This window comes from Mustela putorius, unplaced genomic scaffold (genome assembly GCF_011764305.1).
Source record: "Mustela putorius furo isolate JIRA1106 unplaced genomic scaffold, ASM1176430v1.1 tig00000592_pilon_pilon_pilon, whole genome shotgun sequence".
NCBI classification, from domain to species: Eukaryota; Metazoa; Chordata; class Mammalia; order Carnivora; family Mustelidae; genus Mustela; species Mustela putorius.
In genome coordinates this window covers 10212904-10239555 of record NW_025421426.1, presented here as the reverse complement: position 1 = coordinate 10239555, position 26652 = coordinate 10212904, and the positions used below count along the sequence as shown (strand labels likewise).

Here is a 26652-nt window from a genome sequence, read left to right as displayed (position 1 = left end):
ACCCAGCTAGATGAACCCCTGAAAGGCTCATGTCTCTGAATGAACACTGTGCCGGCCACAGTGCCTGGTTCCCCCGGTGCTCCTGGAATATGGGAGCCATGAATGTTGAGGGAGGAAAGGTAGCAGCATCCTGACCCTCTGCTTCAGGAACAGGGGCTCAGACAGATGTGATTGAAGCCACGCCGTAAGTTCTGGTCACCGGGCATCCAAGGGCCTCCAGATTCCACGCCAAATACTACAGCACTGATTCTTTTTTTTTTTTTTAATATTTTATTTATTTATTTGACAGAGAGAGATCACAAGTAGACAGAGAGGCAGGCAGAGAGGGAGAGAGGGAAGCAAGCTCCCCGCTGAGCAGGGAGCCCGATGTGGGCCTCGATCCCAGGACCCTGAGATCATGACCTGAGCCGAAGGCAGCGGCTTAACCCACTGAGCTACCCAGGTGCCATACAGCACTGATTCTTTAGTAGTGAGGGCGTTATACTGTAGTGAGGGCATTATATTAACTGATTGGCATCAGTTAAACAAAACTTGACAACCTTTCACTATTACAAGGAGCTGCAAGGAAGTCTTTTGACTTGTTTGCCCACTTCCTCAGCCCGCAGTCCTAGGCTGGGATCGTTGGGTCTGCACATTTTAAGTCTGGACACTACTAGGTTACTTTCTCAACACACGGCCCCAATTTACCATCTCCTGTCTCCCCAGGCTACAAGAGTCCCTGCTTTCTGTGCTGTGTGTGTTCAACTTTAAAAACCCTTCAGAGACCGTATGAGGGGTTTCTGGGACAAGTTCTGAAGGTGCACAGGATTTCTCTTAATAGAACCTCCCTTCTCCCGGACAGGTGTCAGAAATGGCTTGGGTGTTGAGACTTTTTTTTAAAAGGCTTCTGCAGCTCACCCCCCTGGGGATAAGGCTCAGCTCCCAACGTCCCACAAGTCCATCAAACACGTGCCGTCAGGTCCGAGGTGCACTAGGCTACTAATGCAGACTAAAGGCGGGGGGCGATAAGGAGCATGCAGAGGTACATTCCTCCGTCACTTGCTAGAAAACCAGCTGCCACCTAGGCTCTGAGTAGGAGTTTCTTTTCATGTGGTTTCCTAAAATAGGAGTCGTAACCAGCTTGGGAAGCTTCGCCCAGCAGAACAGAGGAACAGAATAGACCAGAAGATTTGGTGAGATTACTCGTTCCACTGCTATCATTTATCAGATAAGGAAAGTGAGAGCCCGCGCTGGTGAGCGAGGAATTCAAAGTACCACGGGATTGCCACTCCTGCTTTCTTCTGATGTCCATTAGCATGGTAAATTCTTTTCCACCCCCTCACTTTAAATCTGGAGGTGTCTTCGGGCTTAAAATGTGTTTCTTGGAGGCAACATATAGATGGGTTTTGTTTTTTTATCCATTCTGATACCCTGTGTCTTTTGACAGGGGCATTTAGCCCATTCACATTCAGGGTAACTATTGAGAGATATGAATTTAGTGCCATTGTATTGCCTGTAAGGTGATTGTTACTGTATATGGTCTCTGTTCCTTTCTGATCTACCACTTGTAGGCTCTCTCTTTGCTTAGAGGACCCCTTTCAATATTTCCTGTAGAGCTGGTTTGGTATTTGCAAATTCTTTCAGTTGTTGTTTGTCCTGGAAGCTTTTAATCTCTCCTTCTATTTTCAATGATAGCCTAGCTGGATATAGTATTCTTGGCTGCATGTTTTTTTCTCGTTTAGTGCTCTGAAAATATCATGCCAGCTCTTTCTGGCCTGCCAGGTCTCTGTGGATAAGTCAGCTGCCAATCTAATATTTTTACCATTGTATGTTACAGACTTCTTTTCCCGGGCTGCTTTCAGGATTTTCTCTTTGTCATTGAGACTTGTAAATTTTACTATTAGGTGACGGGGTGTGGGCCTATTCTTATTGATTTTGAGGGGCATTCTCTGAACTTCCTGAATTTTGATGCTCGTTCCCTTTGCCATATTGGGGAAATTCTCCCCAATAATTCTCTCCAGTATACCTTCTGCTCCCCTCTCACTTTCTTCTTCTTCTGGAATCCCAATTATTCTAATGTTGTTTCGTCTTATGGTGTCACTTATCTCTCGAATTCTCCCCTCGTGGTCCAGTAGCTGTTTGTCCCTCTTTTGCTCAGCTTCTTTATATCAGATCAATTAGATTTTAAGCCAAAGACTATAATAAGAGATGAGGAAGGACACTATATCATACTCAAAGGGTCTGTCCAACAAGAAGATTTAACAATTTTAAATATCTATGCCCCCAATATGGGAGCAGCCAACTATATAAACCAATTAATAACAAAATCAAAGAAACACATCAACAATAATACAATAATAGTAGGGGACTTTAATACTCCCCTCACTGAAATGGACAGGTCATCCAAGCAAAAGATCAGCAAGGAAATAAAGGCCTTAAATGACACACTGGACCAGATGGACATCACAGATATATTCAGAATATTTCATCCCAAAGCAACAGAATACACATTCTTCTCTAGTGCACATGGAACATTCTCCAGAATAGATCACATCCTCGGTCCTAAATCAGGACTCAACCGGTATCAAAAGATTGGGATCATTCCCTGCATATTTTCAGACCACAATGCTCTAAAGCTAGAACTCAACCACAAAAGGAAGTTTGGAAAGAACCCATATACATGGAGACTAAACAGTATCCTTCTAAAGAATGAATGGGTCAACCGGGAAATTAAAGAAGAATTGAAAAAAATCATGGAAACAAATGATAATGAAAATACAACGGTTCAAAATCTGTGGGACACAACAAAGGCAGTCCTGAGAGGAAAATATATAGCGGTACAAGCCTTTCTCAAGAAACAAGAAAGGTCTCAGGTACACAACCTAACCCTACACCTAAAGGAGCTGGAGAAAGAACAAGAAAGAAACCCTAAGCCCAGCAGGAGAAGAGAAATCATAAAGATCAGAGCAGAAATCAATGAAATAGAAACCAAAAAAACAATAGAACAAATCAACGAAACTAGGAGCTGGTTCTTTGAAAGAATTAATAAAATTGATAAACCCCTGGCCCGACTTATCAAAAAGAAAAGAGAAAGGACCCAAATAAATAAAATCATGAATGAAAGAGGAGAGATCACAACTAACACCAAAGAAATACAAACTATTATAAGAACATACTATGAGCAACTCTACGGCAATAAATTTGACAATCTGGAAGAAATGGATGCATTCCTAGAAACATATAAACTACCACAACTGAACCAGGAAGAAATAGAAAGCCTGAACAGACCCATAACCAGTAAGGAGATTGAAACAGTCATTAAAAATCTCCAAACAAACAAAAGCCCAGGGCCAGACGGCTTCCCGGGGGAATTCTACCAAACATTTAAAGAAGAACTAATTCCTATTCTCCTGAAACTGTTCCAAAAAATTGAAATGGAAGGAAAACTTCCAAACTCATTTTATGAGGCCAGCATCACCTTGATCCCAAAACCAGACAAGGATCCCACCAAAAAAGAGAGCTATAGACCGATATCCTTGATGAACACAGATGCGAAAATACTCAACAAAATACTAGCCAATAGGATTCAACAGTACATTAAAAAGATTATTCACCACGACCAAGTGGGATTTATTCCAGGGCTGCAAGGTTGGTTCAACATCCGCAAATCAGTCAATGTGATACAACACATCAATAAAAGAAAGAACAAGAACCATATGATACTCTCAATAGATGCTGAAAAAGCATTTGACAAAGTACAACATCCCTTCCTGATCAAAACTCTTCAAAGTGTAGGGATAGAGGGCACATACCTCAATATCATCAAAGCCATCTATGAAAAACCCACCGCAAATATCATTCTCAATGGAGAAAAACTGAAAGCTTTTCCGCTAAGGTCAGGAACACGGCAGGGATGTCCATTATCACCACTGCTATTCAACATCGTACTAGAGGTCCTAGCCTCAGCAATCAGACAACAAAAGGAAATTAAAGGCATCCAAATCGGCAAAGAAGAAGTCAAATTATCACTCTTCGCAGATGATATGATACTATATGTGGAAAACCCAAAAGACTCCACTCCAAAACTGCTAGAACTTATACAGGAATTCAGTAAAGTGTCAGGATATAAAATCAATGCACAGAAATCAGTTGCATTTCTCTACACCAACAGCAAGACAGAAGAAAGAGAAATTAAGGAGTCAATCCCATTTACAATTGCATCCAAAACCATAAGATACCTAGGAATAAACCTAACCAAAGAGACACAGAATCTATACTCAGAAAACTATAAAGTACTCATGAAAGAAATTGAGGAAGACACAAAGAAATGGAAAAATGTTCCATGCTCCTGGATTGGAAGAATAAATATTGTGAAAATGTCTATGCTACCTAAAGCAATCTACACATTTAATGCAATTCCTATCAAAGTACCATCCATCTTTTTCAAAGAAATGGAACAAATAATTCTAAAATTTATATGGAACCAGAAAAGACCTCGAATAGCCAAAGGGATATTGAAAAAGAAAGCCAACGTTGGTGGCATCACAATTTCGGACTTCAAGCTCTATTACAAAGCTGTCATCATCAAGACAGCATGGTACTGGCACAAAAACAGACACATAGATCAATGGAACAGAATAGAGAGCCCAGAAATAGACCCTCAAATCTATGGTCAACTAATCTTCGACAAAGCAGGAAAGAATGTCCAATGGAAAAAAGACAGCCTTTTCAATAAATGGTGCTGGGAAAATTGGACAGCCACATGCAGAAAAATGAAATTGGACCATTTCCTTACACCACACACAAAAATAGACTCAAAATGGATGAAGGACCTCAATGTACGAAAGGAATCCATCAAAATCCTTGAGGAGAACACGGGCAGCAACCTCTTCGACCTCTGCCGCAGCAACATCTTCCTAGGAACAACGCAAAAGGCAAGGGAAGCAAGGGAAAAAAAATGAACTACTGGGATTTCATCAAGATCAAAAGCTTTTGCACAGCAAAGGAAACAGTTAACAAAATCAAAAGACAACTGACAGAATGGGAGAAGATATTTGCAAACGACATATCAGATAAAGGACTAGTGTCCAGAATCTATAAAGAACTTAGCAAACTCAACACCCAAAGAACAAATAATCCAATCAAGAAATGGGCAGAAGACATGAACAGACATTTCTGCAAAGAAGACATCCAGATGGCGAACAGACACATGAAAAAGTGCTCCATATCACTCGGCATCAGGGAAATACAAATCAAAACCACAATGAGATATCACCTCACACCAGTCAGAATGGCTAAAATCAACAAGTCAGGAAATGACAGATGCTGGCGAGGATGCGGAGAAAGGGGAACCCTCCTACACTGTTGGTGGGAATGCAAGCTGGTGCAGCCACTCTGGAAAACAGCATGGAGGTTCCTCAAAATGTTGAAAATAGAACTGCCCTATGACCCAGCAATTGCACTATTGGGTATTTACCCTAAAGATACAAATGTAGTGGTCCAAAGGGACACATGCACCCGAATGTTTATAGCAGCAATGTCCACAATAGCCAAACTATGGAAAGAACCTAGATGTCCATCAACAGATGAATGGATCAAGAAGATGTGGTATATATACACAATGGAATACTATGCAGCCATCAAAAGAAATGAAGTCTTGCCATTTGCAACAACATGGATGGAACTAGAGCGTATCATGCTTAGCGAAATAAGTCAAGCAGAGAAAGACAACTATCATATGATCTCCCTGATATGAGGAAGTGGTGATGCAACATGGGGGCTTAAGTGGGTAGAAGAAGAATCAATGAAACAAGTTGGGATTGGGAGGGAGACAAACCATAAGTGACTCTTGATCTCACAAAACAAACTGAGGTTGCCGGGGGGAGGGGGTTTGGGAGAAGGGGGTGGGATTATGGACATTGGGGAGGGTATGTGATTTGGTGAGTGCTGTGAAGTGTGTAAGCCTGGTGATTCACAGACCTGTACCCCAGGGGATAAAAATATATGTTTATAAAAAATAAAAAATTAAAAAAAAAAAAAAAAAAAAAAAAGTACCACGGGAAAGGAACACAAGCAATGGCAGAATCCCGCTCGGAGCCAGGCGGCCTGACTTCTAGCTGGGAGCTCTTCCTATCACAGCAGGGCCTGTCCATCACCTCTGCTGAGGGTCCTTCTTTAAGTCTAGCTTTCTTCATGCTTTGTTGCTCCTGAAAATGGGCAGAACGGCAGGTTTCTTGAAAAGGGATGTCTGGATAAAAATCCCCATAGCCTATCTGTGCTTTTGTGCATCCTGTTCTCCCCTCCTGGGGGTTCCCTTCTCTGCCTAACTGGTTATGTTTTGTGAAAACACCCCCTCACTCCCCAGGGCAGCCGCTTGTCCTCCACTCTCTGGTTGCCGGCCCTGACCTTGCCCCAGTGCTCAGAACACTGGACGGTGCTTACTGGCTCCTTCCATGTCTTCTCCACAAGATCTTCCATTCCTTGAGTGCACAGATGGATCAAATTCTCCCCAGCACACACCGTTAGCTCCAAGGGCACGGACTTTGGACCACCAACGCAGGCGGGGAGGGAGTTTATCCTACCCCATCAGCTCCTGGCTCCCCGTAGGAGTTTGGTGCCGCTGAAGGAAGTTTTGCAGTATGAGGAGCTTCTAATCCTGGAGCTGTGGCGCTTTCGACAGACACTGCCTGGTGGTGCCAAGCAGGTCAGGCTGACAAATGAGTGGGCACGAGAAGGCACAGAAAGCCCTCACATGAGTCCAGGTCTCCAGGGCACAGGGCACAGGGCACAGGGCACTCTCCCAGGTGACCTCATGGGAGGGAACTCTGTAACCACCCTCCAGCACAACTCCCGTGAGGCTCAGCTCTTCTTCTGCCAGGAAAACTCCCCAATCTGCTCAATCCAGACCCCAGGATATGGCACAGAGGGAAGGAGTCAATCGAGTTAGGAAATATGTGACTGGACATAAACCAAACTTAGCTTATAGGATGTGGGAGGAAATAAAGAGTAAACACCCTACACAGCGAGCAGCTCCCATAAGAACTACACCACTGTCCTCAGGTAGGCTGAGCTTCCCCGGTTCTGGGCTTCTTAAGGGTTTTAGAAAAGAACACACAAGACATGGAATGTGGGATTTCATTATCTCTAGTTTACTGAATTTGCTTTGTTTACACACATGATCTGTGTGTGCATAACAGTGGCAAAAGCCATTCTCTAAATACAATCTGCTGCTCAGATGACGACAGATGCACGTGGAAAATGAGGCGTCAGTGAATGAACCTCAGCAAGTGAGGCAAAGCAAGCATGGCAGAGTTCTGGGGTCCCAGATGCCCTTAAAAGCTTCCTGTTCAGCACCTGGAGACAACAGACACTTTCCAGAAGATGATGCACAACTATTTCAATGGGAGACCCAGACCCCAAATGGTACTCAAAAGTAGATGCTTGTTTCCCTGCCTTCCCCGAGGAGCCAACAAGTTTAAAGGCTTGCAGGGCAAAAAGGGAGACGAGGGATTATCGTCTGCTGAGCACAGGTGCGGGGCAATTTACCTACATCCCTGCCTGTAATCCTCCTAGTTTCATCTCCTCCGTGGTCGAGATGTGGCCACAAAGCGGCGGTGCCAACACTGGAACCCACATCTTGGGTTTCCCGAAGCCCACACTCTCAGCTACGCCAGGCACTCTCACTCGGGGATACAGGGCATGTCCCCAAGAGAAAGGCGAGGGTGCTAAGACCGAACAGGAAGTGGTGAACGACCACTCGATACACGAGGGTCAGTCATGGACACTTTGCACAGAGTTAACTTAATGCTGAGCCTGAATTCCAACCGCGAAAGAGAAACGGCTGGAGATTTACATGCGGCCAATGAACATGTGGAGTCACCTAATGCCTGCTGCCTTTTGGTGCTGAACACGAAACTTAGGAGAGAGCCCACCCAACCCCTTCAACCAGCCTCTTCCACTCCCCATTCACAGACGGAAACTCCAAAGGGCAAAAAATTTCTAACAGGGCCTGTGACATCTGGCCAAGGCTCCTAGAGCAGCCCGGTGACACCTCTGGGATCTCAGCGCCAGTGTTTCTGCCACCTCTGGGTACAGTGGGTCACAACTCCCATTTTCATGGATACGAATTAACATGCAGCCGGATGGGATACCAGCTACAGGTTTTAAATACAACTTTATAGGAAAGACAGTTTACCCTGAAGATTTTCTGGGCCTCAAGCTCTTAACAATCTAAGCTTGAGTTAAGGCAGTCAAGTGTAGTGCTTGTCGGTTAATGCTATTATCAGGCTTAACTTGGGGGGAGAGGAGGAACATCAAGGAAGCTTCCAGGATGATTATACAAAGTGCAAGGGGCTAGGTACAGGACGCAGCCTGCAGGGACATGGGGGGTGGGAGGGTGTCCTGTCACAGAGCTGGAACCGCACCTTCGTGGGTGGAGGTGACAAGCCACAGAAGGACAAGGTCAGACATCGGGCAGTGTGCAATGGGGAAAGAAAAGATGGATTTCAAGGCCAGCTGAACAGGCCCAGGGTTGGTCTGGTGCTGGTACAAGTAGGAGGATGGGGCGAAAGTCACTCCGATATTTAATAAGGACATTTTTGCAAACGGGTTGGCTTCTTGCCATCAGAGGCAATGGAAGCATTTTCCTTCACTTCTGATTTATCAAAATCTCATCCAAAATGTAAAAGTCCCTTGGGCCAGAGCAGACTGATCGATGTACTAACATGCTGTTTAGATTAACCACCGATGCGTGGTCAGGAAAGTTTCAGTGCCAAGAATGTATTTTGCAAAATTACTCTGACTCAGCTTAAAATTCATTCAGTTGTCATGAAAACGTCTGCTTTCGGATTTTATTCTTTATAGAGAAAACAACCCCTGAAGTGAGGTGGAATTTAATACTATAAGCCAAGAGTTTTGATTATAAAAAGTAAATCAGTGTTCTAAAAAAAAATAAAAAGCAAAAAACCCAAACAAACCTCAAAGCTATCTACACACGTACCAAAGGGCAGCAATGAAGTTCTGGGTTATTTTGGGGGGTTTTGTCAACAAAAAACAAATGCCATAGTTGTTATTAAAAACAATAAAGCATTTGCTCAAAATTGTAGGCAAAAAAGGTAACCTTATTGCTCTAAAAACCAATACATAATAGACAATACACACAGAAAACTAGCAATGTTCATTACATAAATATTATCCAACACTCAGCCAGAGAGGCACTCCAGCAACACTCAGCCAGAGAGGCACTCCAGTGTCACTGTTTTGGTAGCTAATCACAAGTCAGTTGCAATATGTAACATTCTGAGGATAAGCAAATATCTCCACCAGAGAGCGTCTTTCAGGCATTTGGCTGGTTTATAAAGAACCCTGCTGGAAATAAACGCTTATGCAAAACTGACCCGAGGGTAATACTGTTCAACCACAGCATTAACAATACCAGACTCCAGGATCAGGGAGAGAATGATGGCCGCAGAGAAGGGTCCCGAGGCCCAGGCTTCCCTTCAGCCACACAACAGAGGCTTTCCTCGTTCTGTACTCTCACTGAGCGTTAGCCCTGCCCTCCGGGGACAAAAGGAACATTACAGATTAAGGTCAAGCCTTGCCAGGGACAAAAAGTGCCCGACTGGGAATGGCGGTGCTTGTGACAAGAAGTGTGGGGATTAAACTCAGTCTCCAGACTCCACCACCACTCACCAAAGCTTCCTGGTAAGCTTCCTCTTTGAAGTACGGTCAATAATTTAGTTAAATAGCTAAGAAAAACAATGAAAAAATACATTAGCCATTGTCCTGCCATCACCCCTTTTGTTTCTCTTTTATTCCTTGTAACTGTCTCGCTTCAAATTCAAACTAGAGCTCTGGGGAGGCAGTCCTGGGGAAAAAGCCTTCAGATACCAAAATCCATAGGTCCCATACCAGCTCAGCAGACCAAACAGGGTGCCGAACACCTTCTGGCTCAAGTTGTGGAAGTAAACGGCTGTGCACAGAAACATACACACCCAGATGAAGGTCAGGCAGCCCAGGGCCACCACCAGGCTGGTGATGGCCGTGTGCAGGCAGTGGCTCCGGTCTGTCTTCACCTCGTGCAGCACGGCCATCTCCTCCACAATCATAAGGGCGCAGAAGGTCAGCAGGAAGGAGTGGCCTGAGATGTCAAAGCCATGCCAAAAGCCTCCTCCCCCGTGGCACTGCTGCTTATTCTGGTGCTCCTTTCTGACCCCCTCCAGGGAGGGCGACTGGTAGCAGCTGCCTGTGTAGTGTTCGATGTTAGAGAAGAGGGCTGTGCAGACATACCAGATGGCCGTGCCCACCAGCAGGGTACTCAGCCGCCGCAGGACCAGGCCGGCCTTGCCTGTCAGGTGGTAGTTGGTGAGGGCAATGAAAGGCAGGAGGAGACAGAAGGTCCAGGCCCAGGCCAGTTTGACAAAATACCTGGCAGAAGATGAAAGTGGAAGTGAAGACAGGGGACATGGCGGAGAGGAGACAAGGTCATGATTCGGGTCTCTAGACTCTCAAGGGAGGGGAAACAAGCAAAGTTGATAAAAAGCTACAGATAACAACTTCACTTACTAAATTTCAAACGGAATAACTCCTAAATCCTTATTATTATCCCCATTTTACAGATAAGAAAACTGAGGTATAGAAGTATCATGCCCAAAGTAGAGGTCCTAAGCGGTGGAGCTGGGATTCAAATCCCAGGCCTGTGATCTTAATCTGTGATCCAGGGCCTGGGAAAGTCGACACAGAACAGTCATGGTGACCCTGGAAAGAAGGTCTCATTTGCTCCATTTCATAGAGAATGCAAGGCTCAGAAAAGTTCCGTAACTTGCCCAGGGTCCCAATCACACTATCAGCGAGCCTAGAGTAAATCAAGGTTTGGCCAGCCCCAAAGTGCGTGTTTTTTCTACACCGTGGCTCTTTCCTCCATGGCAGCAATGATCTCAGAACAGTTTGAGTTCAAGCTAGAAGGCCGGGTTCAAATCCTGACTCTGACTCAACCTGTTACCACACGTCTCCAGGCCTCAGTTTCCCCAGCTGTAAAATAGAGCTGAGAAGAACAAATGAGTTTTTTTTTTTTTAATAAAGATTTTTTTATTTATTTCACAGACAGAGATCACAAGTAGGCAAAGAGGCAGGCAGAGAGAGAGGGAAGCAGGCTCCCTGCCGAGCAGAGAGCCCGATGCAGGGCCCGATCCCAGGACCCTGAGATCATGGCTCGAGCCAAAGGTAGAGGCATTAACCCACTGAGCCACCATCCAGGCGCCCCAACAAATGAGTTTTTAAATCCCTCCCAGAGCCAACGATTCCGTTGTTCCCTCCAATTAACACAGAGGTTTGGAACAAAATGTCAGAATCCATGGTCATGGTTACCCACAAACAACAGGGGCTTGTCTGCCAGGCCACTTGGCTCCCAGCCCACCCGGGACAGATAAAGCAGCAGCTGCCTGTCTGCCTCCCCTCCTTCGTCAAAGGTGGCTGACCTGGGGACCAGCCATGGGAAACACACATGCAAGAGGCTTGGGGCTACAACCACACTCATCACCATCTATTCTTAGCCCAGCCACCACCGATGGGTGAGGAAGGAAGGGGGGCCAAGGACAGGATGACTTTTTCCTGGGTTCCCAGGGCCACTCACTCACCACCCAACAGCCTGTCATTCACATCTTCCCCGGGGAACTGACATACCCAGTCTGTCCCTGCTGGGGAGAGAAACCAGGGTTTTAAGTAGATAACCAAAGTTGGGCTGATTTTTTGGGGAGATCTTGCTGACACTCTAGTTCTAAAGAATCTAAGCTCACTTCAAGGCAGAAGTTTTATCCTTCAGATAAAATTTTACTACTTTACTACTGCAAGTGTTTTTGTGCAAAACCCTTGAAATCCAGGAGTTAAACACAATAAAGAAAAAAGGCGCGAGTGGGTGGAGTTAAGGAGGTGTCTCAAAGAGCACAACCGGGCTTGCTTCCCTGGGCCACTGCCACGAACTTTGAGTGGCTGAGAAGGTCCAAGGAGATCCAGGGTAAAGGTCAGAGGCTGGAGGACTCCGCTCCCCGGGGACTATCTCGAAGCGGGGGTCCCATCATAGGCGGGGGCGAGGCTCGCAAAGGTCAGGGGGTGTCAGGGCGAGAAGGCACAGGTGGTGACGCGATTCTGTCACAAGCCGGGGATAGGGGCGAGGTGGGCATGGGGTCGGACTCCGCGCGGGGTCTGACGCAGACAGGCAGGAGGAAGGTGGCATCTCCAAGCAGGTCCGGGGCTTACTCCTAACTCCAAGGGGAGGTGGGGGGCGCCGCGACAAAGGTTAATTCAACGCCCCATCCCCACCCCCCGAGCCCCGCACGCGCGCGCGCACACACACAGCCCTGCCCGGCACTCCCTGCCCAGTCAACTCAAGCCGGCTCGTCTGGGCGTGCAGACATCAACTGCTAGTGACACAGCCATTCGGGGTTCCTCGGGCGCGACACGCGTGCACATGCAGCTGTCACAGTGAAGAGGGCCTCCCGGTCCCATGGCTCGTCCATCAGGGCAGCTAAGCCCCTGCTCTATGGACGAGGCGACGGGGGGTCGGCTAGGGCAGGGACAGGAGAGGACCCGGGGCGTACTCACACGTTGAAGACGTTGCGCTTGTTGCTGAGGTAGGTCTCGGGCAGCGGGGAGAGCTCCTTGAGGAGGGAGCCCGCCAGCATGCCGGCCGCCAGCGCCCAGGGCAGGTAGCGCCGCACCGCCGCGTGCACCAGCGTTCCCCGGAGGAGCCTCGCGCAGCACTCCAGACGCTCCATGCCCGACCTCGTCGGCCACCGTCCTCCTCCCCGAATCCTCTCGGCCACCGTCGTGCCCTGCGCTCGGAAGAAGCCGCGGCGTTTCTTTGGACGCATGCGCGCCGCCCGCGAGCCCCACCCCTCCCGGAGCGCTCGCGCTCGCGCTCCCCCTCCCGGCCACTGGCGGCCTCTGCAAGCGCGTCCACTCCCGAACGCCGGCGCTCTTCTCCTTGCAGTCCCGCCGCCAGGCGGCAGGCGAGGAGTCTTGTTCTGGGTCTGGGAAGAAGCTCTCGGGGGGAGTATTTGCTGGAGATGGGGAAGGGCAAATGCAGTGCTGTGGGATTTAGAGAAGCGGTCATAGCATCATTTAGTCTCTCCTAAAAGCTTGGAGACACCGCCTCCATCCGCGCCTTAGTTTCTCCTCTGTAAAATGGGGAGACAAGAGGAGCTCAACCCTTCGCAAGAGTTAGTGTATGAACCCGAGGTCATCAGGGTGATCCAGGTATAGGGAGATGAGATTTAATTTTATTAGAAAAGAAGGGCACAAAATAATCACTCAATTTAAATGTTTAGTTATTAGATTTTTTAAAAAAGCTTTTAAAACAACTATGTCCTGAGTGAAAATGCTGGACTCGGGGGGTTAGGATCAGATAACGGTGTGGTGACTCCGTCACTCGGTTTATCGCAGAGCTAAACCCTCTGACCCCCACATCGAGGCTGGGTTCCTAACTCAGGGTTTCCCAAATTTCAGGCTCCTCACCCTCCCCCCTCCCCGCATTGTATCAGTCTCATAGGACTGCCATAACAAATTACTACAAACTTCTTTTTTTATTTTATTTATTTATAAAGATTTTATTTACTTGCGAGAGCGAGAGCATGAGCAGGAGGGAGGGAGAGGGAGGAGCAGACTTCCCGCTGAGCAGGGAGCCTGAAGCAGGGCTCTACCCCAGGACCCTGAGATCATGACCCCCGCCAAAGGCAGATACCGGGTGGACTGAGCCGCCCAGGTGTCTCTAATGTTCTTTTTAAAAAATTTTATTTAGGGGCACCTGGGTGGCTCAGTGGGTTAAGCCTCTGCCTTCGGCTCAGGTCGTGATCCCAGGGTCCTGGGATCGAGCCCCACATCGGGCTCTCTGCGCTGCAGGGAGCCTGCTTCCTCCTCTCTCTCTGCCTGCCTCTCTGCCTGCTTGTGATCTCTGTCAGATAAATAAAGAAAAAATCTTTAAAAAATTTTTTTTTATTTATTCGGGGCGCCTGGGTGGCTCAGTGGGTTAAAGCCTCTGCTTTCGGCTCAGGTCATGATCTCAGAGTCCTGGGATTGAGCCCCACATCAGGCTCTCTGCTCTGCGGGGAGCCTGCTTCCTCCTCTCTCTCTGCCTGCCTCTCTGCCTACTTGTGGTCTCTCTCTGTCAAATAAATAAATAAAATCTTTTAAAAATTTTTATTTATTCATTTATTTATTTGAGAGAGAGGGACAGAGATAGCAAGAGAGCATAGGTGGGAAGGAGAGGGAGAAGCCAGCTCCCCACTGAGCAGGGAGCTGGGTGTGGGGCTTGATTATGTCCTGAGATCATGACCTGAGCTGAAGGCAGCTGCTTAACCCACTGAGCCACCCAGGAGCCCCGGCTACAAACTTTTTGCCTTAGAACACCATATATTTATTTTTTCACTGTTCTGGAAGCCAGAAATCCCAAGGGATTGGCAGGGTCGGTTCCTTCTAGAGGCTCTGGAGACACTCCTGCCCATGCCTCTCTCCCCACTTCTGGTGCCTGTAGGCAATTTTTGGTGGTTTTTGGCTTGTAACTTTATAGCTCGGGTCTCTGCCTCCAACAGCAGCACGTGGTCTTCTCCCCTCTGTGTGTCTTTCTCCTTCTGTCTCTTATCAGGACAGTAGTCCTTGGATTTCGGATCTACCCTAAATCCAGAATTATCTTGAGACAATCCTTAGTTATGTCAGCAAAGACCCTATTTCCAAATAAGGTCACATTCCCAGGTTCCAGGGGTTAAGACACATCTTTTTAGAGGTCACTCTTCAAGCCATTATAAACACCTTAACTGATTGTTCTATGTCCATACACCACCAAATACTATTATTTACTTAAAGCTTTTCTTTAAACAGCACATGCTTCAAACTTAAATACCTCCTGAACAGCCCCTCAAGCCAAAAATATCCTTGAAATCATGGATTCTGTGTGCCAGTTGTATTTATTCTATTACAAATAAAACATTTATATTGAAATATTCATCATCACCAGCCGCCTAAAATAATTTCACACACCTAAATCAAGGATAGCTACCAAACTTCGGGGAACACTGGCCCGATTATGCCTAGAATGGGCTGATGTTTAAAGTCTCTCGTGCAGAGAATTAATAAGCTAATGAGAATAAAAGCATTAATCCCTTAACCACCTCAAGATGATCTTCATATCTGTAAATTTGCATTTCCCTAATCAGGGTTCTTCCATAGCAAGATGCCTCTGGGTCCTCAAGAAGTTACATTTTAAAAAGTAAATATAGTGGCAATCATACCAGTATGGTTCTTCAGGATTGGTAATAAAAACTACACAGCTAGAAAGATGTTATTTGTGAAGGCAGCTTGTGGATAATACCTGAAACCATCTCTAGCTTCTGAAGGTTGGCAGGTGCTCAGTTATTGTTACTTCCCATAGCAAACTGCACAATGGTTAAGAACAGAGAGGTACACTGGACATTGTTAGAATGTTTCATCAGTGAAAATACAGATGCTGACCCCCACACCAAGAAAAGGGAAAAGGGTGTTGGGTGAACAGAAATTCTAGACATCATCCAAACCAAACTTTCAAAAATGTACCTCCTGAAACTTTCAGAGTTTGTATTTCTTTTTTTTTTAAGATTTTATTTATTTATATTGAAAGAGAGTGCAAGCAGGGGGAGGAGCAGGCAGAGGAAGAGGGAGGAGAGAGGGAAGAGAAGGCTCCCTGCTGAACAGGGAACCTGATGTGGGGCTCAATCCCAGGATCCCGAGATCATGATCTGAGCTGAAGGCAGGCACTTAACCAACTAAGCCACCCAGGCGCCCAGGATCTGTATTTCTGTAGAAAGGATTTGGGTTTGGGGCACCTGGGTGGCTCAGTGGGTTAAGCCTCTGCCTTCGGCTCAGGTCATGATCTCAGGGTCCTGGGATCAAGGCCCGCATCGGGCTCTCTGCTCAGCAGGGAGTCTGCTTCTCCCCCCCCCCTCTCTCTCTGTCTGCCTCTCTGCCTATTTGTGATCTCTCTCTGTCAAATAAATAAATAAAATCTTTAAAAAAAATTAAAAAGAAACCCTTATGATAAACCTGTGCACATATATACTTATACATTGTCTTAGAGAGCTCATTGTGAACATGTATTGATAAATCACACTGTAGTCTAGCATACACTTAAAAATATATCTGTAGCATATGAGCGAATGGGCATGCTAATAGATACATAGACATACCTGTAAACAGAGCTTCATGATAGTTCGTGACAGAATATACCTCTGCTATGCATGAGATGCTCTGATATTTTCTGTTTCATTATAAATTTTTAGAAATGCTGGTCATGACCCACTGAACTGATTTTACAACTCAAGAATGGGTGGGGGGGATCTGTAGTTTGAAAATCACGCGATTTTAAGACACTGGAGGACCGTGCTCTTCCCTTTCCCACCAGAGGGTGATACAAGACCACAGAAACCAGCATTCTGTCCGCCTGAACCTTCCCTGGTACCACCTAGTGGCTAGTTTCATGCCTCCTTTATTCAGCAACTGTTGTTACAAGTGGGTCTCAAAGCATTTAAAATCTAATGAAGGTGATAATCATTCATTTACTCAGCCAAGCAACATTTATTAATTTGCTATGCATCAAGCATTGGGCTAGATGATAGGACTTCCAACGTGTTGAGTAGGTGAGTTTCCTTAATAACTGATATTTTACTCCCCTTTAAAACCACAGTTTCCCTCGTTGGAGGCAGACTCACTAAGTCTGTGGAATGGTTGCATGGAAATCATCTGAGGTCACCATAGTGCCTTTGGCCAGGTTGGGCATGCACATATATAAGCTAAGCGTTAAATAAAAGGAAATGTAAGTTTGTGCTGCCTTCTCAGAAAGAATTTTTCTTTTTTATAACCACATTACACTATAGTGCCACTGATTTATAAGGAGATTACATTCTGCCAGAATAGAATACATAAAAGTCTTGAGTGTTTGTTTCCATTGGAAAAGAGGTCTTTATTTTGACAATGATCTTGGTCTGTTTTCAAGTATATTGGCCTGAATCACTTGACTAAATGGCAGAGAATAGGAGGTCTTTATGAATTAGGAGTATCGTTAAACGTCCTTTATAAAATACATTTTAGGGGTGTCTGGCTGGTGCAGTGGGTTAGGCATCCGACTCTTGGTTTCCACTGGGGTTGTCATCTCGGGGTCATGAGGTTGAGTCCTGTGCTGGGCTCCATGCTCAGTGTGGAGTCTGCTTGGGACTCTCCCTCACCCTCTGCCTCTGCTAGCACCACCTCGTGCCCAGCCTCAGCTCTCCCTCTCTCTCTCTCTCAAGTAAAAATAAATAAATCTTTAAAAAACTAAAAAAATGTTTAAAAATAAAATGCACTTTAAAAAATACAAAATAAAATACACTTTATAATTTACTTGTTTGTTTATTTCTGTCTCCCCTACTTGAATGTTGACTCCAGAGGGCAGGGAACATTACCTTTCTCGTTCATGGATGCATCCCAAGTGTCTAGAACCGTGGCTGGCATCTACTAAGCACTCTCTTTGGATGTTGTTAGATAAATTTATGAATCATTATTAATATGCTGATGTAAAGGAAGTTATTTAAAATTAAAATGGCTTTTTAAAAAAATTTCATTTATTTATTTGACAGAGATAGACACAGCGAGAGAGGGAACACAAGCAGGGGGAAGGGGACAGGGCAAAGCAGGCTTCCCGCAGAGCAAGGAGCCAGATGTGGGGCTCCATCCCAGGACCCTGGAATCATGACCTGAGCTGAAGGCAGATGCTTAACAACTGAGCCACCCAGGTGCCCCTAAAGTGGCTTTTTAAAAAGAAACTGAAGGGATGACAGAATAATAATTATGAAATTATTATTTTTTTAATCTGCAGGGGTTTCCAAGATTGTAAATCACCGGGAAAGGGATTTTCTGGTCCATAAAGTGGGAATGATGCTGCAGTCGAGTGACAGTGGTTTAGATCAAGAATGCTTGGGGCCACTGAGGAGAAGACTCCATAGGACCAAGAAAGGATCAGAGAAGAGTTCTTGGAGGAGATGATTTCTAAGTGGGCTCAGGGGTTGTCCAGAAGAACAGTGGAAAGCCGACATTCCAAAAAGAGTGACCAGCAGGTGTCCTTTTGTTGGCTGATGAAAAAATTCACTGTGGGATAGGGCGGGGGCGGGCAGCCCAGTAATTCTCCCCATGGGCAGCCCGCTCTGTCCACCACTCCTGGCCTGCTGGCACCAATCTCTTCCTCCTGAGCTCTTTCTTCAATGCCTCCCCCATTCTTAACCTCTGGATACCTCTTTTTCGCTGGAGGGGACAACGAGCCACTCCCTGGGGTGAGGCAGCTGATCAAAGTCTGTGTCTGTCAGAGGCCAGGCTCCCTGCCTGCTGAGTGGGAGGGGGCTGTGTCCTCTGGCTGGGGGTCGTGGGGGTGGTGGGGTGGGGTTGGGGGGGGGTGTCCCAGCACACACTAGCCAGGCCGCTCAGCATGTGGGCACTGAGGCAGAAGGGCTGGGGGAGGAGGTCCAGGGACCAGGTCTCGCTCATCTGAGGGCCCCAGGGAAAGCCGCAGGAGGGGCTCCCTTGGACCCTACCCCAACCTCACCAATCCTGCTCCCTCCTCCACCCCCACGCACAGTCTCTCTCAACCCAGACCCTCTAATCTCAGGCTTTGGGGCTGAGGTTTTGCTGTCCGGAAAAAACGCTGGTAAAACTGGAAAGAAAGGCCAGGCACTGGATATCCCAGTGTGGTAGATGAAGGGAAAGCACTGGGAAGGGAAGGAGTATAGACAAAGTTCTAGTTCTTTACCTGGGGGGTAGTCAGATGTTTTCTTTAAAAAAATTGATTAAACTATATATTTATATTTTATAAATCGAGTACACTTATTACATTTCACAATATATGAGATGGTATATATTTTTAAAAAGAACACCTAACTGAGAATAAAATACCTAGGTTCTAAGGAGAACCGGTTACTGAGCCTTAATTAAGTGTCCGGCCCTCTGCTAAGTGCTTTATTGAATTTGGCTCTTTCTTCTCACAACTAAGGCAAGTACTGCTATTACTTCATTTTGCAAATGCTGGCACAGAGAAGCTAAGAAACTTAGCCAAGGTCACACAGCTGGCAATCCATCAGACCGGGTTTCAGACCAGGGTCAGTATATGCCTCTAGGATGAGTCACTTACCTCTCTGTTTCTTCGTCTGAAAAATGAGATCCCTATAGTGCCAGCTTTGTTGCCCAGATAAATAAGCGAAAACTGACTGTGCTGGGTGTGGTGCATACAGTAGGCACACAATAGGCGCTCACCTTTGAAATAAAGATGCTCATCTATGTCTGCTCAGTAACTTTCGAGACAGACACAGCAAAGGGTCACCGTCCCGACTGAACAGATAAGAAGTCTGACTCTGTTCTCAGGCCATGGAGGAGCCAGGAGGCCCAGAGGTTCCCCCTGGTCCCTTCCCTTCCTTACACTGCTGAACTCTTAAGGTCCAGCAGCAGCAGGGAAGTGGCCGCGGGGCTGGACTCCCGCCCTGCACAGGAATGTGGGGCGCCTCGGCAATGGTGGCCAGGCGACGGGCGCTGACACTGAGGCTTTTCCGCTCCAGCTGCGCTGGCCGGCGACACAGCAAATTCCGTGACCACACCTGGTCGTGCAGCTGTTCAGACTGGACCCTGAGCACGATTGCCCAGTCCTGGGGCCGCAGGCTCCCCGAGGGCATGGCCTTGGCCTCTAGTGGCCTCCCTCTCTTCTCAGTCAGGAGGCCTCACGCTGGGACTGTGGGCCAGGGCACAGGAGCATGGGGTGCCCCCCTGGGCTAAAGCCTGCCTGGCCAGCCCCAGCCTCCAGTTTCCCCCACTTTTTTTGGGTGGGACAAGTCCTCTCCGACACCCAGGCGGTGAAGGGCTTCTCGGCTCAGCCCCTGTGAACCTGTTTAGAATCTTTAGTGGGAGGGAGAGGACCAGGAGGGAACTTCAAGGGCATCCTTTTGGTTTCAGGGTTCTGGGGGTCTGTGGGAAATCAGCTCCTAGAAGGTTGGACTGGGATGAACCCCTTCCCTAAAGGGCTAAGTCCTGGTCTGCTCTCCTTCCCAGTCCCCAACCCCCACACGCCAGTCCCCAACCCCCACACCCCAGTCCCCAACTCCCTGGCAGGACTGGACAGAGGGCGAAGCACAAAGGCTGATCTCAGGTCCTCCCCCGCCCTGCAGCTGCTGTGGCATCCAAGGCCTCCCCCTCAGCAAGAAAAAGCCTCTGCTTACCTCTGATCCCATCTCTCAACCTCCTTCTTACACTCTCTTATCCCCAGAGTCTTCCCTATCCTGCCTTTTCTTCACTTCCCATGGACCAAATTCCCGCCTGCCTCAGAGCCTTTGCTCATACTGTCCTCCCGCCTTGCACTGCTGTCTCCCGTCTTGCACTGCTGTCCCCCAGCTTGCACTACTGTCCATGCCTTGTGCTGTTGTCCCCCACCCCCACCCCTCGGTCCCAGCTTCACCCTCCGCTCACGTTCCTGCTTCTGCTCCATTATCATGTCTGTCATTACCGCTTGTGGCAGGTCTTACACGTTCTTGGGCCATGACTCTTCTGCATGAGGGTTAGAAGCAGCTTGCCAACTTCCTCCAGAAAACTTGGAATTTTGGTTAAGACTGTATTGAATCTAAAGATTAATCTGGTGAGAACTGGCAACGCACCCAAGTTCATTAAAAATGATGTGATGCGAGTCACTGAAGATAGAGACACAAATCACACAACTCCTTCCTCAAAGCGGATTTGCTCATTGTCTTCCTTTTTATTTGATTTCATTTCATGAGAGAAGACCTCATTGGGCCCATTTTGCAGATGAGGAGACTGAGGATCAGAGGAATTACATGACCTCAGAGGAATTACAGGTCCTATTAGTGAGGAAGTGGTATTGTCTGTATGACACACGAATTTACTCATTGAGTCAGTTTGGTCTGTGGGTTTGGCTTATGTGTGTCTCAGTTTGTGTGTTTGCGTGGAGGGTGTGTTTCCTCTCACCCAAAGTGGAAAAACATCTATATTTGAAGATGGATGTGCTGTGAGGTTGAGTGAAATGCAGACATGTCTGCTCTGTTGGATGGTGACGTCTGTCTGTGTTGGTGTTGGGGTCTTTGGTTACATGTGTAGAGTGTTGGGGTTTGGGTGGGTGGATGTGGGGTTATTCCTGTGTACAGCGGAGGAAGTATGTGTTATTAGGGAGACAAGAATGTTATATTTCTGCTGGTGTGTGTTTTTTCTTATATAGGATTTTCATTGTATACTTGTTGAAAGAACTCTTTTAAACAAAGGTTTTTTAAAAGCATATATAACTCTAAATTTTTTTATTAAGGTGTAACTTGAGTTTAAGTGCTGACATCTCAAGTATGCAACTAGATGAATTCTGAAACACATTCACCCTGTGTCTTGAATCAAAATATAAGGCAGATACAGCCCCTCAGCAGAAGCTCTCATCCGTACCCCACATGCTAGCCACTTCTAGCTTCTGTTACCTTAAATTCATTTTACCTGTTCATGAGCAGATTGGCAATGCACTCACAGTGTTTGTGTTGGGGGAGGTTAACAGCTAACATTGAACAAATTTTCCTTTGTGTGCTAACATATATCTCATTGAATTCCTCATAATAGCCAAATAAGGTAGCACCTCTTCATTGTTCCCATTTTACAGAGAAGGAGACTGAGGCTCAGAGAGCGCTCGAGCCTGGTCACCTGACACCATGGCTCTGCACCTCACTCACTACTAGACCATCCTGCCTCCTTCTGGGTAACATGCTAACGAGGAGACTCTGCCTTGGGAAATCAGAAGGAGCAAAAGACCCGGGAGACCAAAGGTGCTGGGGAGTGTGCTTAATTAATTAATTTATTTTAAAGATTTTATTTATTTATTTGACAAAGAGAGACAGCGAGAGAGGAACACAAGCAGGGAGAAGTAGGAGAGGGAGAACCAGGCTTCCTGACACAAAATATGCCTGATGTGGGGCTTGATCCCAGGATCCTGAGCTGAAGGCAGATACTTAACGACTGAGCCACCTCGATGCCCCAAGTGTGCTTTATTTTCCAAGGAGTCACTTTCTCAGCGTCTGTCATGAGGACTCTGCAATTCTTGCTGGGCCAGGAATTACCACCAACTGTCCAGCCACCGCTGAGCTGCGGAGACACACCACGCCACAGGGGTCGAGTCCCGGGTCCCAGACTTATTTACTGTGTGACTGGGGGCAAGTCGCCTCCCCCTTTGAACCTCACATCTTCAATTGTTTAAAGGAGATTAAAATCCTCATGCATGGTTAATGAAGTAGGTAACAGATAGGAGATGCCACTGTGTATGTGTAGATGACTACGGCTATCATTTTTTTAGAAAACCTTTTTATTGTAAAATAGAACAAGTACAGAAAGTCCCACAAAACAGTGGGGACCCTATAAGGCAAACCTCTTGTAACGACCAGTCAGATCAAGAAATAGGAGCCCCTTGGGGTGCCTGGGTGGCTCTGTCAGTTAAGCATCCGAATCTTGCTGTTGGCTCAAGTCATGATCTCAAGGTTGTAAGATTGGGCTCCATGATGGGGGTCTCTGCATCAGGGGGCTTCAGGTCAGACATGTGTCTTGCTTAAGATTCTCTTTAGGTCCCTCCCCTCCATTCTCCCTCTCTAAAAATAGAAAATTAAAAAAAAATAGGAACCCCTCAAATGTCCCACCCTGGTCACAGCCTGACTTACAGTATTTCTTTGTGTTTCCTTACAGTTTTACTGCCCAAGGACATATCCCTAGACCCTCTAGTTTAGTCTTCTCTGTATACAAAAATACAATGTGTATCTTTTAAGTTTTAAGTTTCTACTGATTCCCTCTTCATCCCTTGCATTTTCTTGGCTTATCTTTTGGAAGAATCTGGAGCATTTATTTTTCACGTGTGCTCCCTCCCTTCAGCTCCCTCCTCCCCTCCTTGGATGTGGAATGACACAGATCTGGGCTCCCCAGTCTGCCAGTTGCTATGTGACCTTAGATAAGTCACTTAACCTCTCTGAACTTCTTTCCTTAACTGGCAGATCACCCAAAAGCTTCCAGCTTTCTCAGTCTCCTCCCTCAAACACCAGGCTTTTGCTCTGTAGTTTCTACTCTAAAGCGACTTTACAGGGTAAGGATCAGAGAGATGTGGTTCTGGAACCCAGCCTCCAGAACTAGCCCTGTGAACGAGCCCTGTGAACTTGGGCAAATTACTTAACCTCTCTGAGTTTCCTCTTCATCAATAGCATGGGGATTCTGGTACCTAACCCATGAAATTGGAGCAAGACTTACATAAGATCATGCCCGGAAAGCATTTAACACCTGGCTCCTTGTACGTGCCAAACAATCATTGACTGTTACTGCTATTGTTGTTAGCTATTGTTAAGGCTACCATACATGGACTGCTTACTCTGTACCAGGCTCTGTGTCCAGTGTCCGAAGATGTACTAACTCATTTAATCCTCCCAACAGTGCCATGAGGCAGCCCCATTTTATAAATGAGGAAACTGAGGCACAGAAAAGTTAAAGACCTTGCCCACCGCCACACAGATAGTCAGCTGTGAACCTTCGGCTGTCTAGATCCAAAGCTGAGCGATCCTGCCTCAATGCTTCTACTCCCTAGAAGAATTTCCCTTTTGCTTGTCCAAGCCCAGAGAAAATTCCAGCAGGGGTGAGGATGGAGCAACAGCTGAATCCAGCGTGATAAAATCCAGAGGTGAGACGGTGTCCCTACCCTAAAGTGAGGTTCCAGCTCAGGGTGTGAATCTGAACCATCTCTGGTTATTTCCTGCCCCACCCCCTGACCCTTCCGATCTGCTGGTAACCTGCTCAAGTGAACCTGGGAACGGGTTTAGACAACAGGATGGCAGAGGAGCTCCCACCGGTGGAGCGGCCTGTGGTGTTGCTACATACCTACCCCGGGGCCATCGTCTGGGTTTCTGTGGATGTGTGAACCTGTGCACTAGGAGATGGGGATTTTGTGTGTAGAGCTGTCTATCTGTCTGTCTGTCTGGGCAGAGGCAGCATGACCAGCCTGCCTGGGTGCACATCCCACCGGCGCCACCCCACTGGCTATGTGACCCCAGAAAATGACTCATCTGTTTGCCCCTTAGTTCCCTCATGTATGTGAAAATGGATAGGATGACAATCATAGTCCCAACCTGATAGAGGTTTCCTGAAGATTCAGTGAGCTCTTCCAGGTAAGGGCTTAAAATAGCACTGGGCGCGGAGATAGGAGCAAATCCGTCCGGCTTCTATGTTTTCAGAGGATTAAATGTGTAAAGGGTGAGTTCCTGTATATGCCTGTGAGGGCACCCGAGGGTGCATGGTAGAAGGGATCTCTGGGGCTGGCAGAAGGAGCTGTTTCTGTGCTTTGTAGGAGGAAGATGTGCTTGTGTGAGGGCGTGCGTGTACGGGTGCGTGGTGTGTGCACACGCGAGGCACATGCATTCTGTAAGCGCGTGAGGTTGTTCACTGTGGACCCCAGTGGCCACACCAACAAGCTCCCAGTCCCAGAACAAGTCCCCGAGGCTCCCTGTGCCTCAGTATCCCCAGCTGTGCAGTGGGTGGGGTTACTACCTCAAAGGTGGCCGTGAACACCACTGAACCGCTTCCATGGATGGGAAGTCTGCGCCTGTATAAGTGGGGGAAGCTCCGCTGAGCTTGCTGACAGAGTGGGGCATAATTGTGGGCACTTCTGGGTTTGTAAGAGCCCAGACTGTTCGTGTGTGCCTCCCCTTGGGCTGCAGAGTTCCCTCTGGGTGCCGCAGGTCCCAGCCTGCCATAGGCACAGAAGCCCTGAGGCCAGTTTCTCTCCTGGGACATCTGAGGCCCAGAGAGGGATAGGGCCTTACCTCTGGACACCCAGCACCCTGGAGCCAAGCATCCTTGTCCTTCTGGCATGGTGGTAAAGGCCTGTCCAGGTCAGGGCCGGCACCCCACCCCTCACTGCCTCTGCCTGCCCCCCCTTCCCCGGCGTCCAGCAGGATGGTGTGTGCTTTGGCAGCTGGCACTGTCTGTGCCGGGAGGCTGAGGTTGGGTGGCTGCCCAGGGCGGGAATTCCATGTGTCTGGGGAGAACCCCAGCCTGCAGCCCTTCACGGCCCCCTGGCTCATCGGCATCCGAGGCTGGGTGCTGCCTGGGGATTCTCAGGGGTCACTGGAAGAGGAAACTGAAGGCTTACCAATGCTTCCACTTCCGGATTTTTATATAACATCGTTCTAAGTCTACCATTTCTGTTACAGAAGTATCGCTTGTTGCTTGTGAAGAATGCAAGTCATCAGACAAGAGATACAGTCTTTCTTAACCTAGAAATAAGCAGCTCAGAGACCGAAGGGGTATTAACAACACACAATGCACAAACACACGTACAGACACCTGCAAGCTCATGGGTGTATCTGTACAGACACGCACGCTCACACCTACAATTACACACACTGAGTGCCCCCGTGAGTGTATCTGTACAGACACACACACGCACACGCACACATAAAATTACACACACTGAGTGCCAGGCACGGTTGTACGGGCTCCACAAGTGTTACTTTGTTTCATTCTCCTAACAGTGCTCTGAGATAGGTACCATTATTACTCCCATTTTACAGATGAGACAGAAAATGACTGAGTAACGTGTTCAAGAGCACCCAGTTAGCCAATGAAATCATGGGGACTTGAGCCCAGATCTGGCACTTAATTGATTAGGCTACCGGGTGCCGTGTTTGAGCAACAGGGTCGTGACTACCCTCCTAGGCTTCTCCCCTTTGCATCAATACTGGTTTGGTCATGAAAACACCATCTTTTTTACATACCAACAGTGCTGGGGGTCAGACTTGTATGTGAATCCTGTCTCTATTGCAGACAAGCTGGCTTGGCTGGGGGCTTGTCCCTTCATCTCCCGGGCTCAGTTTTCTCATCTGTTCAATGGGGAGCTATCGTAGCTGCTTCTCAGGGTTGGCTGAGCTTGTGTGTGTGTGAAGCACTCAGCCCAGGCCTGGCACATAGTAGGTGCTCATTAGATAGGGCCAAGTTAATCACTTACTCTGAGGCTGGTCGGCTTTATAGGGAAAACAGTCCAAGAATATTCTCCAGAAGCAAGGCGGCCTCCCTGCTGGGCTCTGGAAGGCAGAGAAAAGCCTCTGCCTCTGGGGTGTCCGAGGTGGAGGGGTGGTATTTCCTCCTGGAGTCCCTGCCATTGCCATATCCCTACCCCAGCCAGAGGCTCAGCCCCAGCCCCGCACACCCCACCCCGGGTGGAAGAGGGACCGGCAGAGGCGCCAGAGGGTGGGCGGGGGAAAGCCCACAGATGGGCAGGCGGAGCCTCGGTCCAAGTCTGGCCTGGATGCAAGGGGAGGGGGCAGATGCCATCAGCTCCCAGGGGACCATTAAAGTCGCTGCGCTGCCAGGCGGGCCAGGGTGTCTGCCGCGTTCCCCGGGTCCTCGGAGCCTGCTGCCACCCACCTGGGCAGCCCGGCCTGGGTACGCGCCCCCGGGAAGGGAAGCGGCTGTCTGGTCTCCTGCACTCTGGTTCCTGGCTCTCTTCTCTTCAGCTCGTTTCTCCCTGTCTTCTCTTCCCCTGGTGTCCTTCCTTCCCCTGGTGTTTTTTTTTTTTGTTGTTTTGTTTTGTTTTTTTCCTCTCTCCCTCTGCCTCTGTCTCTCCCACATTCCTTC

The 26652-nt window shown here is 47.7% G+C and overlaps 1 protein-coding gene across 1 annotated transcript; it reads right to left on the bottom strand.

The window, feature by feature from the left end:
• Nucleotides 1-7106: 7106 nt before the first annotated feature.
• On the bottom strand, nt 7107-12836 carry FITM2 (fat storage inducing transmembrane protein 2). Its single transcript, XM_004746399.3, has 2 exons — nt 12577-12836; nt 7107-10404 (listed from the first exon to the last, which is right to left on the bottom strand). Exons 1-2 carry the CDS (start codon nt 12747-12749, stop codon nt 9789-9791), a joined length of 789 nt encoding a protein of 262 aa, XP_004746456.3. The 5' UTR covers nt 12750-12836; the 3' UTR covers nt 7107-9788.
• Nucleotides 12837-26652: the final 13816 nt, after the last annotated feature.

Excerpts from the sequence above, each read along its gene's own strand:
- FITM2 (XM_004746399.3), bottom strand. The coding sequence starts at position 12,749 with ATGGAGCGTCTGGAGTGCTGCGCGAGGCTCCTCCGGGGAACGCTGGTG. Across the intron at positions 10,405-12,576 it reads AAGCGCAACGTCTTCAACGT|GTATTTTGTCAAACTGGCCT; the intron begins GTGAGTACGCCC and ends ATCTTCTGCCAG.